Here is a 15356-nt window from a genome sequence, read left to right as displayed (position 1 = left end):
AACGCGCAAGTATCAAGTGCTAGCTCTTACAAGTATCTCGGTCTGACATTCACAACCCAAGCCCGTTTGAATCTCTCTTTCAATGACGCAATCACCAGAGCCAAACAAGGTGTCATTGAAATTTTTAAAGTCTTATGGAATATAGGATGCCACGACATGGACATATTTTTCAAATTATTTGATGCGCAAATTGCTCCCATCTTGCTCTATGGCTCAGAACTATGGGGATGTTTTGATTGTTCACAGATTGAAAAGGTTCACATGTATGCCTGTAAAAGATTACTCGGGATCTCGTCAAACAGTCCAAACCAGATGGTGTATGGGGAACTTGGAAGATGCACTTTGTCAATCCTAGCAAATATCCGAAGCGTAAAGTACTGGTTGAGACTTAACTGTATGCCGGATTCGAGATATGCAAAGATGTCATACATCATGTTAAAAAACGCAGTTGAAAGGGGAAAACAGAATTGGGTCTCACAAGTTAAATGCCTCCTTTGCATGAATGGATTTGGAGATGTGTGGTTGAACGGGTCTGTAGGTAGGGAATGTGCGTTTATTAGAACATTTCAGCAACGTCTGCAAGACTGCTTTGAGCAAAACTGGCACTGTAAACTTGATACAAGTGTGAGATTTGATGTATACAGGATGTTTAAAGGAGAACTTGAAAAAGAAAAGTATCTGGGTGCCATTGAAAACCAGTACATACGCAAAATGTACACAAAGTTCAGACTGGGCATTACACCATTGAAGGTAAATAAACTGCGCTATAATCCCGAGTGCGCTGAATCCAGAAATTGTACATTTTGTAAATCAACTGAAGAAAATGAAAACCACTTCCTGTTTAAATGCCCAGCTTACAATGCAATCCGTCAAAAGTACATTGGTGCTTGTTTTGACCTTGACCAGTTCTCCAACTCATCGTTGTGTATTTTACAGACTGACAACAAATTACGACTGATTGCATTGTCAAATTATGTGTTCTACGCGTTTAGACAAAGAGAAAATCAATTGTGAAATAGACTGGTATGATCGTACAACCCAAAATCCTTGTCTTCATCTTACTGTATTTTTTTTTCTTCTCTGTTTTTACTTCTTGTGCTAGGTGTTGATTTTAAGTTGCCTTGCTTCCGGACGGTCAAGTCCACTTTGTTCACATGCTAACTATTTCTCCCCCTTGTACATACACATTGTGTTTGATGCAATAAAAATTCGCCTTCGCCTTCGCCTTCTCTCTCTCTCTCTCTCTCTCTCTCTTTCTTTCTTTCTTTCTCTCCCTCTGTCTGTCTGTCATTCTCTCTCTCTCTCTCTCTCTCTCCCCCTCTCTCTCTCTCTCTCTCTCTCTCTCTCTCTCTCTCTCTCTCTCTCTCTCTCTCTCTCTCCCCCCTCTCTCTCTCTTTCTCTCTCCCTCTCTCTCTCTTTCTCTCGCTCTCTCTCAGTATGGTTTGAAACTGTTAAGCGTGACTTAAGGTCGCGTATTAGGTCACAGGTCAACTGTTTGTGCAGAGACGGTATCCATGTCCCACCCCCGTGTCACCACGGCCACGGGCGGTTATCTTGACCCACTAAGGTCAATGCTTGTTTAATTTGTTCTTCTGCATCTGGCCGTATGTGTGTCCTCTGTCTCTGTTTTGTTCGCGGTTTCCGGGAGTTTTTCCGAAACATTTTCCCAATGTTTGTACTGAGTAAATCGTCAAATCGATAACATGTTTCTTCTGATCGAGATTCAAGGGTTTGAAGGGCTTCAGCCACAAAGACAGCTCCGCACCTTCACAACCTTAACCTGTTCCTGGCTATTCTTCAGCGACTACACCCAACCTGTTTCTGCCTGTTCCTGTTCCTGTTCCTGGTTGTTCTTCAGCGACTACACACAATCTGTTTCTGTCTGTTCCTGTTCCTGGCTAGCTGTTCTTCAGCGACTACACACAACCCTTTTCTTTCTGTGTTCATGTTCCTGTTCCTGGCTGTTCTTCAGCGACTACACACAACCTGTTTCTGTCTGTTCCTGTTCCTGGCTGTTCTTCAGCGACTACACACAACCTGTTTCTGTCTGTTCCTGATCCTGTTTCTGTTCCTGGCTGTTTTTCATCGACTACACACAACCTGTTTTTGTCTGTTCCTGATCCTGTTCCTGGATGTTCAAAACGTGTTACAGAAATGTTGTTCAATTCTGTTTATACTGCCGTTATTGTCGCATTTTGAACTACTCTCAGGATTATGGGATGCATGGGTGTGCTTACGGCATACTTTGCACTCTCGACGATTTCGGCTATGCAACCATCGACTACACACAACCTGTTTCTGTCTGTTCCTGATCCTGTTCCTGGCTGTTCTTCATCGACTACACACAGCCTGTTTTTGTCTGTTCCTGTTCCTGTTCCTGCATGTTCTTCAGCGACTACACCCAACCTGTTTCTGTATGTTCCTGTTCCTGTTCCTGGCTGTTCTTCAGCGACTACACCCAACCTGTTTCTGTATGTTCCTGTTCCTGTTCCTGGCTGTTCTTCAGCGACTACACACAACCTGTTTCTGTCTGTTCCTGATCCTGTTCCTGGCTGTTCTTCATCGACTACACACAACCTGTTTTTGTCTGTTCCTGTTCCTGGCAGTTCTTCGGCGACTACACACAACCTGTTTCTGTCTGTTCCTGATCCTGTTCTTCAGCAACAATTAACACTCCAAACAGAATTAAACACATTTTGAGCCAATTTCTGTAACAAGTTTTGAACACGCTCTGACATTTTGCATAGTTCGGCTCGCAAAAAGTAGCACACCTAATGTCCACTAGTGTTCACTTAATAATTTGTTCAACAGTGTGTTTTTCTGCATGTCTCTTTTGCTAGTAGCACTATGTACTATGTCACAAAGTGTTCAAAACGTGTTACAGAAATGTTGTTCAATTCTGTTTATACTGCCGTTATTGTCGCATTTTGAACTACTCTCAGGATTATGGGATGCATGGGTGTGCTTACGGCATACTTTGCACTCTCGACGATTTCGGCTATGCAACCATCGACGGAAATCGTTGTGGCCTCAACACAGCCTAGTGACGGTGAGTTCTTGCAGACGACCATGACGTCATCTGACCCTTCCTCCACACAGTTGCACAACGGGGACCACGAAGAAGGATTAGAAACAAGAAGAAGTCAACAGCATAAAGGTCTTCAGCAAAGTAAGTCTGTTTTTTAAACTCTCGACTCTCGCAGAAGTCAAGCAAGTGCCTCTGCATAACCACGTCAGTGGTAAGCAAAGGTTAGTGTGTAATGGGAACATAAAACCAGGTCAAAATAGGACAGAAAATAGTAAAGATCTTGGAAAATAAAGTCAAAAGAAATGTATTCGTTTCAAGTAATGTTTTTTGAGTCACTTGAGAAAAAGTGACTCTATGTAATCGGTCAGTGTTAGTCTGTCCGGCCGGCCGTCCGGCCGGCCGTCCGTAGACACCACCTTAACGTTGGACTTTTCTCGGAAACTATCAAAGCGATCGGGCTCATATTTTGTTTAGTCGTGACCTCCAATGACCTCTACACTTTAACGATGGTTTCGTTGACCTTTGACCTTTTTCAAGGTCACAGGTCAGCGTCAAAGGAAAAATTAGACATTTTATATCTTTGACAAAGTTCATCGGATGTGATTGAAACTTTGTATGATTATTCTTTACATCAAAGTATTTACATCTGTAGCCTTTTACGAACGTTATCAGAAAAACAAGGGAGATAACTAGCCTTTTCTGTTCGGCAACACACAACTTAACGTTGGGCTTTTCTCGGAAACTATAAAAGTGACCGGGCTCAAATTTTATGTGAACGTGACTCATTGTGTTGTGAATAGCAATTTCTTCCTGTCCATCTGATGCCTCATATAATATTCAGAACTGCGAAAGTGACTCGATCGAGCGTTTGCTCTTCTTGTTTCACACAAAAGGCGAGATGAATATGTAAGGCAGACAAACTCCCTCCTTTGTTTGAAAACACGTTTGTTCAGATTCAGTTTTGGCGTCCATCACACGTTCCTAAACTAAACCAAAAGAGACTCTTGACCTACGGTTCTTCGAGACCCACGGTTCTTCGAGACCTACGGTTCTTCGTGACGTACGGTTCTGTATATTATAAGCCTTGGTCCTGCAGAAGGATGTCGTTCGTCAAAAGGGCTTGTGTAGATCGATGAAGGTAACAAACGTCGTTTCTGTGCTTGGAAGGAATCACTTTGGCAAGGTGAGTTGTTTGGTTTCCAGTGCTTTCATGAAGCCTTTGTGCTCTTGAACAATGACGGTTCCAAATTCCAAATACTAATGCAAGCGTTGGTTGGTGATGCATTCAAAGGGATGGGCAGTTGTTTCAGGCTGGTAGCTCGGCGCTTTTCCTTTGGATGTCCCTTTATTCAAGATTGGTTTCATGGTGACTTCCTTCAAGCACTGAGGCATTTCGCCGTCTCTCTGGACAGCTCAATTGGTATGTTCTCAAAATATGTTATTTTGTTGTGTCTTCAAACATCATCTTGACCAGGAGATTTTTTCTTCTTTGATTGCTTTCTGCAATTCTGCCGTAGTAGTGATGCCTTGGGTCATGCATCCGAAGGTTCTGTAGCTCGTTCTTTCTATTTTGCCTGCCTATCTTCTCTCAACATTGTTCAACACTGTGATGTTGCTTTTGTTGTCATAGGAATGAGCAAACAACTCTCCCACTTGTTTCGCCGATTCTACCTTTCCTGTCATTCCTAGTGTTATATCTTCTCTCCTCCATTGTCTTCACCAGCCAGAGTTCTGGCAAGTCTCCATACTTTGATGATTTCTTTCGCCATATTCTGCTGCTTTCTCTCCGACTTCTTCTTCTTGTTTCCAAATTCATCTTCAGATATTTGGCCTTAGCCTGATAAAGTCTAATGTTTTTTTCTGGCTTGGGTACGCTGTAATAGACTGACTGAAGTTCCATAGACCAATATGGGTTATAGTTTCCCCTTGTCCTTCTTAGGATAGTTCTATTGGTTGCTTGTGTGATGGAGGCGTTGAAATCTTCCATAACATAGTCGATGTTTCTGCCTTCCATTGCTATGTCCTTGGTCATTAAATTCGCTGGAACGGATGCTGATGACTCCCCACTTTGTCTTATTCGTTCCACATTGGAAGATGGGGAGGGCATCTCCTGACAGAAAGAGTAAGACTGGTCGATATTCAATCCCTCCAAGTTGGAATTCAGCCGTCCGGGGCTAGAGCTTATGGCAGGCTCATGTGCATGTGATGGTCTCGTCACTGAATAAGGGTGCCATCCACCACCCCGCCCCGTCCTGGCAAGTGCCACTGCCAGTTTGTTCGGGGCTGTTTATTCACTAACAAACCAGTGCTAGATATTTGCAGTTAACCCTCATGTGTGAGGGCTGTCTACTATCCGCCACCTGTGACCCACTGGGTTGGAGATGATCGTCCAATACTGAATCGGGAGTAGTCTGGAACCCGAATAATGTTATTATTCATCAAGACCAACCACAGATTTTGATTCATTGGAGTAGCATCTACTCTGAGAGCAAGATATCCCCTACCTAACCCCAAAACAAGTCAGTCGACAATTAACTTACTTTTGCTTCATGATGAGTGCGCAAGGTAACCGTAGCTATCTTGTGACTTCCAGCAAAATCGAAAACGTCTCTTTCCTCAGCGATAAGTAAGAAAGATTTACATAAACCAGTTAAGCCAATCAAATATTTCCGTTTCGTCGAGTATGCACTGTTTTGCAGTCAACACAGATTCTTTGTCAACAGTTGATACCACCAGTCATGAAGTAGCACCAGGGAAGGCCAGGAGTCCGGACAAATCTCAGTCACAAGAAGATTCAACCCTTGCTCCACAATTAGAACAGACGCTGCTCTGGAACAGCGTCAACGTCACACGGCCTGCAGGCAAACTTCACATCCGCCTTGGAGAAGAGGAAATGCTCGACTGCTTCAGGCACACAAGCGTGGCACAAATTCGCAAAGACGAGTACGACCTATCGCCGACGGTCATCAACACAACACAATTCTACAGAGAGCTGTACGCAGCCGAAGGTTCGGTCACTGGTGAGATAAATCTCAACCAGACTGAGCTGCGCGTTCGATCAGAACACTTGAACGAGAGCATAGAGTGCAGCGTGGGTAGTTCCTCCTTTTACACCAAATACTGTTGTGTCATTCGAGTCCGCGTGCCTATAGGCTTTCACGTAGTTGCTGAAGTAATGGAGAGTAGCGTCTCCACAACGCGGCTGTACGACGACAAGTACCATGAAGCGATCGGAGGGGAAATTTTTGACCATGAAGAGTATGTGTCATTCACTGGACTGTTTGTCAGCGCATCCAACTTTCTGGACGTTTTACGAGTTGTAACGAGACCACGGAAAGGTATTATGGAGAATGTCACTGACCGATTTGTTGTCAAGTTTCACATGGTAGCGAACCCAGGCTTTCGTGTGCGCTTCACTACCTTTAACAGAGGCAAGTTTCTGTTTGGAGGCTTTCTTTGTGATTTTGTATTGTACGGTGTGTGCCCAGCGGTTTTTCCAAGTTTACCGTTTCTGACTGTTACAACCGGTGTAATGTACTTTGTATTTGTATGTGTTTGTGCGTGTGTGTGTGTGTGTGTGTGTGTGTGTGTGTGTGTGTGTGTGTGTGTTAGTGTTAGTGTTAGTGTGTGTGTGTGTGTGTGTGTGTTAGTGTTAGTGTTAGTGTGTGTGTGTGTGTGTGTGTGTGTGTGTGTGTGTGTGTGTGTGTGTGTGTGTGTGCTAAAATTCAGAAAATGTCCTCTACAGGTATTGTGCAAACGTTTGTGAACGACGATAACCATTTCATCCACCACTGGATCGATCCCTGGGCTTACATAACCGTCCCATCGGGCCATCAAGTCCTGGTCAGCGTTTCTGAGCTGGAGAGACTGCGGGACTGCCTGGCGCTGCATGCTGCGGACAGAAACAACCAGACGTTGTGGAGTAACTGCCATCATGATGTGCTCCCCCGTGTTACCCTCTGCAACACCTCTCTTCTGTTCATTCAGTTCCTCCCTGAGAATAATTACTCCGGTTTCCAAATATCATCATCGTTCCACTTGCGTTTCTCTTTCCATGCCGCGTCAGCTCTGCCAGAAAAAGACAACGACGGCCTATGGAACTGCTCTGGGCCTTATAAGGAAGATCTGATCTTTCACTTGTCTTGCAATCTGGAGGTCGAGTGCCAAGACGCCGCTGATGAGACTGCATGCCCCTACACGAGCGATGCTTGTGGCAATGGTTATCTGACACTAGGGGGAGCTTGTTTCTTCTATCTGGACGAGCAGAAACGATTGAACACTTCGCATTCAGCTGTTGACATGTGTTTACTACATGGGGGTCGGCTGGCCAGCCTGAACACTCCGGAGAAGTGGCGGGACGCGATGCGTGTGCTCTTCACGCCCTTCTCATTTCGCGACGTCTTAATAGGCCTTAGAAATAGCCGGCCTTCTTTACCACAGTGGTAAGAAATCAACAAGGAAAGAATAGTGCTTCTGGGGGGGGGGGGGGGGGCGGGTAGCTCAGGTGGTAGAGCACTGGACTTGTGATCGAAAGGTCGCTTGCTCGAATCCGGGTCGGGACGGACACGGGTCAACTTAATGTGCAGACCCAGAGACGGTATCCATATCCCACCCCCGTGTCACTACAGTGGCCGGTACAAGACCTCGGTCATTCTGCCATAAGTGCAGATGGCTGATACCACCTGAACACGCATACACGCCGTGAGGGCGTAAAAACTCGAATTATCATGTAACCCATATCATGTCCTTAAGAGGCGAAAAATGTAGCCTGTAGGACAGTAAGCATTCTCATTTTCTAGTGCTTCGGGGAGGATTGCGGTGCTTGCCTAAAACACTTCTCGCTACAAACCACCTTGAGGAGAAAAGGCTTTTAAAGCCCCAGTCCGTCTCAAATGGTTTACAGAACGATTTAAATCTTCTCACGAAAAAAGCAGTTCTGACCTTATCAAACACTCTTGCAATAGCATTTAATAGCATTAAATGACACAGTTCGTTTGAATGGCTATTTAGCTCGTATAAACCACACACCTGTTTTCGTGGTTTATCTAACCCCTGAGCCATCGTGAACCCGTGTGATCCATTTTCCTTTTTTTCACAATTTAGTAGTCAGTTTGTGATTTCAATGCGACTCGCTGTTTCTGCAATTGCACGTTATTGTGTACCTCTGAATCTAAAACGCAACAAACGGCTGCGAGTCACACGACCTAAGCGGTGGCGGTTGACCGTTCAAAGAAACTGGCGACATGCACCACGTTTTGCGGGACACACTTCCGGGCTATCTTTTTTTAAACTTTCAACACTTCGAGTTGTACTGATCTTGTCTTGATAAAAAAAAAAGAATTCTTTTATGATTTAAAGGCACAGTGCAGCTCACAGCCTTCGTTTTGCGTTTTTGTTGCAGCTGAGTGCATTTACAGTTCAAAAAACCTCCTATGGTAGTAAAACAAACCCAAAACTACCCAACGACGACATCTGTGAAGCTCGACAGTTTCTTGTTCACGCGCCAATTAACCTAGTTATTACGTAGTGTTTGGTCGGAGTTCGATTCAACTGAGTGATTCCGGCCTCCATTTTGTTTTACACAAACTCATGATGATGTCTGACATAGTTTGCTAGTGACGTGTCTTTTTGTGCATGATGTGGTGATCTACCTGATCTAAATTTAGATCCAAAAATAGGTCAAGACCAGCCGGGACAGAGTCCGAAATTAATTCGTAAAAAAATCGCAGTTCTTGACTCTTTGGGTGCAAGTCAATGAAACTTGGTAGTTCTTCAAACGGATAGCTGCCTGAGGTATGACTAAAAGCCCCAGGGGCTCCGTGCACCTGGATTTGACAAGTTCAGTACCTTTAAGAATGTTTGTGTAACAAGCTGTCAATTTATTATTTAGATTTTAAAAGTTGGTCTAGCGCCAAAACGCGCCGTCCGATTGTCTGATCTGACAATCCGGCTGGCCACACAAAAATAAATTCTTTGAAAATTGCTCGCTCTTTACGAAGGGCACCTAGGATGTTCTCAAGCGGTGAGTATTTAAACAAAAGGGTGTTTGTACTGTGTGTAAAAGCCTGACAGTGTTAGTGATGCTTTACGGGAGGCTAACTGTGCCTTTAAACTCAAACACAAATACATTGCCCGTGTCATTTCATTCAAAACTACTAACCCTAATTGTTATGCCTTTAAAGGCTCTTGTCGTGCCTATCTGATACACTTTTGGGACTAAATATACAGTTGCTAAAAAAAATAAAGTGTACCCGTAAATCAACCTGACAAATACATAAGATACAAATAAAACTATCGCGTAAAGCGACATAAATAGAGATTCCACAATGTTCTCTTTTTAACTCATATTGGGAATCAATAAAGACTTTCTTTGTTTTGTGGAGCACTTTATGGGGGCACTGAAGGGTCTCCATAAAACGTCGACCCGTTTCCAGTGCTCCACTAAACAAAGAAAGTCTCACGGATTACCGAATGTATATTGAAATAGACCACGCTGTTATTTCGAGAGAAGCACCGATATTATTCCGTAATGGGAAATTGCACGTAGCTTTCTTAGGAAAAGAATATTCCTTTATCTTGATATACAAAACAAAAATGTGTGTGTGTTTGTGTGTGTGTGTGTGTGTGTGTGTTTGTGTGTCTGTGTGTGTGTGTGTGTGTGTGTGTGTGTGTTTAATCAAGGTACAAACGCACGTTTTGGTGGAGTGACGGCACAGCAGCTATGTATATGCCGGAAAGGTCACAACGTTCTTCTCAAATAAATGACATGGATTGTGGTCGCCTGGAAATGGTCGTGAGCAGGTGATTCACATGCACATTCTCCCCCGATTGACTGACTCGATCGTTTTACTCTCTCTCTCTCTCTCTCTCTCTCTCTCTCTCTCTCTCTCTCTCTCTCTCTCTCTCTCTCTCTCTCTCTCTCTCTCTCTCTCTCTCTCTCTCTCTCTCTCTCTCTCTCTCTCTCTCACACACACACACAGAAACAAATAAGTCAGCAGAGCCTTTTTTCCAAACCTCTTGTCTGAGCAAACGAAAGAGTGAAATATCCCTTCACAGATATCCCATTGGGAAAATCAGACCCTCCGCCTGGGGACCGAGATTTCAAAGCGAAAATGCGGGACGTATCACCGAGAAATCCAGTCCTGAGGAGGACCATTGTATTACTGCCAAGACCAGACATTTATATATATTTATGTTTGTGTGCGTGCGTGCGTGTGTGCGTGCATGCATGCATGCGTGTGCGTGCGTGCGTGTGTGTGTGTGTGCATGTATGTGTGTGTGTGTGCATGGGTGTCTGTGTGTGTGCATGCGCGTGTGTGTGCATACGTGTGTGTGTGTGTGTGCATACGTGTGTGTGTGGGTGTGTGTGTCACAGATTGTATAATACCCGCACGGTGACCCAATCAATGGTATACTGCGACGACCCGGGGAACAACATTTTGTGTGAGAAGCCGATCTCAGGACTTGCCACTCTCGTACAGATCCCTGTGACAAACAACACCAGCGTCTGGCCTCAGGGCGCTCCTTATGTCCAGTGTCCTCTTCGGCATTACACACACCTCTTTCTGGTCTGTGACGTCACCACTTTCTGCTGGAGAAAGGAAGGGTCGACCCACTGCGAGGCTTCTCTGACACCACTTCCGCCGTCCTTCGCGTGCTCCAATCAGATCCAGCGCGTGCCTTACACGCTAGTTTGTGATCACCGTGCTGACTGCACTGACAACAGCGACGAAGACTTCTGTGGTTTTGCACCATGCCTGATTGGAGAGTATTCCTGTGACAACGGGCAGGTAAGCCTTGCACCAATCGAGAAGCGCGTGCTTCAATATTTTTGTAAAGGTGTGTTGGCTTAATGACGGTCCAGCAGAAATATGTGTGAGTATATCAAAAATAATATTAATAATAGTACTAATGAACACTTTGTCATCAACCCTCCTCGCAACTATCCCAGTGCCCAACGATATGCATGATTATACAATGCGGAAAAAAACACTTCAAAACACTGACATACAACCTACTTAATTATACATACACAATACAAAAAGTTTCCAAAAAACACTCACTTTAAAATCCTATCTACACATATTCAGTACGGAAAAAATGTGATTCAGGAAGACAGTAATAAAGACTGGAGATGCCTATTTGTATTAATGTGTTTGATTATGTTAAACCTTTACAGTTACATACTTGAGAATGTGTTGGCGGGCAAGGCCCTAGTTACTTACATTGTACTGTTGACAGTGCGTCCCAAAAGAGAAGAAGTGTGACGGCTGGGAAGACTGCTACAATGGTAACGACGAGTCTTATTGTTACGTGTACAAAACGCCGCACCAACCTATCCCTCCACCTGCTCTCGTGACCCTATCCGACGGTGGCTTTGTTGTCCGCCCTCTGGACATCTCTCCCGCTACAGATCCAAGCCGGGTCTGCCCTGGCACCCACTTCCTATGTCCGCATGATGGCTACTGTCTGCCGTTGTTGTTCCGTTGTAACGGCCTGTACGACTGCCCGGGGCGGGAGGATGAGGCCGACTGTGACGGCTACACGTGCCCGGGGTTCTACCGGTGTCGCGCTACCTCGGTCTGTCTCCCCCCTTCTCAGCTGTGCGACGGGCGTGCGCACTGTCCGCAGCATGACGACGAGCTGATGTGTGACCTGACATGCCCTCTCCCTTGCCAGTGTCGCGGTCTGGCTTTCTTCTGCCAAGACGTCTTCACGGCGTCTGCGCATCCTCACCTCCGCTTTTTGGATGCGAGTGGCAGCTCCATGACTCCCGAACTCTTGAGCAATAACCTCATGCTGATTCATCTCAGTCTTGCTGACTGCAACCTGACCGTCCTGGATGTACTCTCCTTTCCAAATCTATTGATTCTGGACATCAGTTACAACCGAGTCAGCAGCACTAGAAGTTTACGTTTAAGTGGAGTGCCTCTCCTTAGAGAGCTGTCCCTAGCCGGCAACCCCTTGGTCCACGTGTTTGAAGACGACGGAGAGCTGAGTCCGTACAGCAGCGTGTGGAAGTTGGATCTGTCGCGTGTTGCGCTGCACGTGCTCAATGCCAGCATAGTCTCCACTTTTCCAAACCTACGCATCCTGAACCTGTCTCACAGCATGGTTGAGCGTGCCCCACAAGAAGGCTTTCGTGCCATGAGACATTTGCGTGTGATAGACCTGCGAGGATGTCCTATGACCTGGTTCCCACCCGATCTGTTTCGAAGCCTCAGTGAGCTGCGCACCGTTTATGCTCACAGCTTCAAAATGTGTTGTCCCGTGCTTCTGCCCGCAGATTTCAACGTACGTAACTGTCTAGCGCCTTCGGATGAGATCTCTTCCTGCGAAGACTTGCTGCAAAGTGGCGGATACAGAATGTTTGTCTTTCTCTTGTCCATCTTGGCGGTTCTGGGTAACGCCGTGAGCTTCGTGTTCAGGACCGTCATGTCTAAGCGGAAAACCAAACTAGGTTACGGGAACTTCGTGACACACCTGTCTGTGTCCGATTTTGTGATGGGTGTCTACCTGGCCATCATCGGGGTGGCGGACCGGGTGTACCAGGGTGCCTACCTGTGGAATGAGGTGACTTGGAAGCACAGCGTTCCCTGTCAGCTTGCCGGCTTTCTGTCACTGCTGTCAAGTGAGGTGTCAGCCCTCATCATGTGCCTCATCACCTTGGATCGTTTTCTGGTTCTTCGCTTCCCTTTTAGTCGCCTTCATTTCAGCCCGCGGTCCGCTCACGCAGCTTCGGCCGTGGCTTGGCTATGTGGTGTGCTTCTGGCTGCCATCCCCCTGCTGCCTGCCACAGCCCACTGGCACTTCTACAGCCAGACAGGTATCTGTATCCCACTGCCCATCACCAGGAGCGAGTTTGCTGGGCACGGCTATTCCTTCAGCATCTTCATCGTGCTCAACTTCGTCCTGTTTTTTTTCATCTGTGCCGGTCAGGTGAGCATTTACTGGTCCATTCGCACCAACTCCATGTCTGCGTCCAACAGCACCAAGGCGGTTAAAGATCTGACCATCGCTCGCCGACTGATCACAGTGGCCATGAGTGACTTTCTTTGCTGGTTCCCCATTGGGTTGTTGGGCTTGCTGGCCTCCAGTGGCGTGGCTATTCCTGGCGAGGTCAACGTGGCTGTGGCCATCTTCGTGCTGCCTCTCAACTCTACTATCAATCCTTGTCTCTACACCCTGAACGTCATCATGGAGCGTCGAAGGCTCGCCCGCGAGGACAAGTTGCGTAAAATGCTGCTTTCACAGCTGAACGCTCACTTCTGAGTATGTGTGCTTAGTTTCAAAACTCGGACCATTACGTTCGTTAAGCAATTCAAATGTTACAGTTACTGTTTACAAATTCAAGTTCTGAACAAAAGTGGAATCTTGACGTGAGCAAGCTAAGGACATGATTAAAGAAGATATGTCTACATACCCTTGCCAGAAAAAAAGGAAATATTTTTTTCAACATGTTGAATACCGTGTCGGGTGTTTCTTCTGACTCAACGCCATCTCACACGATGTGGAATGAAACCTAACAGTTTTCTGATGCTCCAGTACCTGTGCAGGCAGTTTGTTCCATACAACTAGCATCTGTTCCTCTATGTCTGCTTTGGTGCTGATTCAAAACATACGTATTTTCACCACTTTCTTTAGCACCGACCACACATTGTCTATGGGACTTTAGGCTGGTGACTCAGCAGGCCACGGTAAAATAGAAATGTTGTGCAGTTTCTCTAAAGTTTTTGAGAATATTGACTTTAGAACAGCGCGTGTTTGGATACGTTCCTTTGCGTGAACAAGTGGCGTTAAGTCCCTTCTTTTTTTTTGAACGCTTTGCAATGCATTTCACTTGCAGACAAGAACTTTACTTTATTTTCATTTCTTTTGGGTGAATTCCGGTGTAGATATTAAACAAAGATGTGTAGGCCTACTATTTTCATCAAGGCTTTATTTCTACTAGTAAAACTGGCTGTGAGCTGAGTTGTTGGTGATTTTAACCCTTCGCATTTCAGACGACCAGTCTTGTATGATGTGACTGCTAGTACCAGATCCAAATTTCAGGGGTATCGGCTTTGCATACCGCCTATAGTTGTTCACGACTTGAAGACCCTGTACACTTGTTCTACATACGCAAGCAATTGCCTGAGTTTGTAGATTTGTTTAACTTATGTGTGAGCATACAGTTTTACATTAAATTCAATCAAATCTTTATTACAAAAACTCACAATAAACGGCCACTTTATTCCACAACACTCGTCCTTGTGCAACTAGAGTGACGTCCTGTTCGATGCTCTGCTCTATACCGAAATACATTTGCCACGTTTCTCGTAGATTGTATTGTATCTGCACTGATCGGAGAATGTGGTACTCAGAATACCGGTAAGAATCATCTGAACCTAACACTTTCCATCCCCAATGTTGTTTTCTTTAAATATGCGCAGTTGCACACACGTTCAAATGGCATGGGGCGGGGATGTAGCTCAGTCGGTAGCGCGCTGGATTTGTATCCAGTTGGCCGCTGTCAGCGTGAGTTCGTCCCCACGTTCGGCGAGAGATTTATTTCTCAGGGTCAACTTTGTTTACAGACTCTCCTCGGTGTCCGAACACCCCCGTGTGTACACGCAAGCACAAGACCAAGTGCGCACGAAAAAGATCCTGTAATCCATGTCAGAGTTCGGTGGGTTATAGAAACACGAAAATACCCAGCATGCTTCCTCCGAAAACGGCGTATGGCTGCCTAAATGGCGGGGTAGAAAACGGTCATACACGTAAAATTCCACTCGTGCAAAAAACACGAGTGTACGTGGGAGTTTCAGCCCACGAACGCAGAAGAAGAAGAAGATAGCGCATTTGAACAATTGTTGAAATAAATTCTGATGGTATATATGAATGGTACTATTGTTCTGTTTGCTTTATGAATTAGGCTACCCACGTTTTTACTGTGTCAGAATGTAAGTTAATTATTATCTGGTCATATATACCACCTCCCATCATGTCAGCATCTTCAGGTAACGTGAAGATGAAAAGCTGCATTCCACTAACATGAAGGATGAGCAGAAAACTTCTCAAATCGAAAAAAGCGCACGATCAGTACATGGAGGAATGCGTCAGCGTACTCCTGCAGGTTTCGCGCATTCACTCTATCTGTCACGTTTCATGGTCAAATGAATGACTATGAACGGTCAATTACTACTAATCGACTAACCACACTACGATCCACTCTCGCAGTCATACAAAACAGAGATTAATCCAACAAAAGTAAGCAGTTTCAATTGCCTGTTTATATGCAAACTCGCATCCTCCCTTCTCGAACCCTCAATCAAATAATAACGATGAC

At 45.4% G+C, this 15356-nt stretch overlaps 1 protein-coding gene across 1 annotated transcript; it reads left to right on the top strand.

Annotated features, from left to right (window-relative positions):
- Positions 1-3069: 3069 nt before the first annotated feature.
- LOC138946897 (G-protein coupled receptor GRL101-like) lies at positions 3070-13300 on the top strand. Its single transcript, XM_070318325.1, has 4 exons — positions 3070-3169; positions 5752-6286; positions 10755-10818; positions 11270-13300. The coding sequence occupies exons 1-4, from the start codon at positions 3070-3072 to the stop codon at positions 13298-13300; spliced, it is 2730 nt and encodes a 909-aa protein (XP_070174426.1).
- The last annotated feature ends 2056 nt before the right edge of the window (positions 13301-15356 follow it).

The sequence above is a fragment of the Littorina saxatilis genome, linkage group LG1 (assembly GCF_037325665.1).
Source record: "Littorina saxatilis isolate snail1 linkage group LG1, US_GU_Lsax_2.0, whole genome shotgun sequence".
Taxonomy (NCBI): Eukaryota; Metazoa; Mollusca; class Gastropoda; order Littorinimorpha; family Littorinidae; genus Littorina; species Littorina saxatilis.
Note: the sequence above shows the minus strand (reverse complement) of the source record. Positions and strands in the feature narration are given on the sequence as shown.

What these genes read in the sequence shown, in the direction of transcription:
- LOC138946897 (XM_070318325.1), top strand. Translation starts at nt 3,070, where the DNA reads ATGACGTCATCTGACCCTTCCTCCACACAGTTGCACAACGGGGACCAC. An exon ending in GCATAAAGGTCTTCAGCAAA is followed by an intron (nt 3,170 to 5,751) that starts GTAAGTCTGTTT and finishes CTTTGTCAACAG; the next exon opens with TTGATACCACCAGTCATGAA. An exon ending in ATTCCTGTGACAACGGGCAG is followed by an intron (nt 10,819 to 11,269) that starts GTAAGCCTTGCA and finishes TACTGTTGACAG; the next exon opens with TGCGTCCCAAAAGAGAAGAA.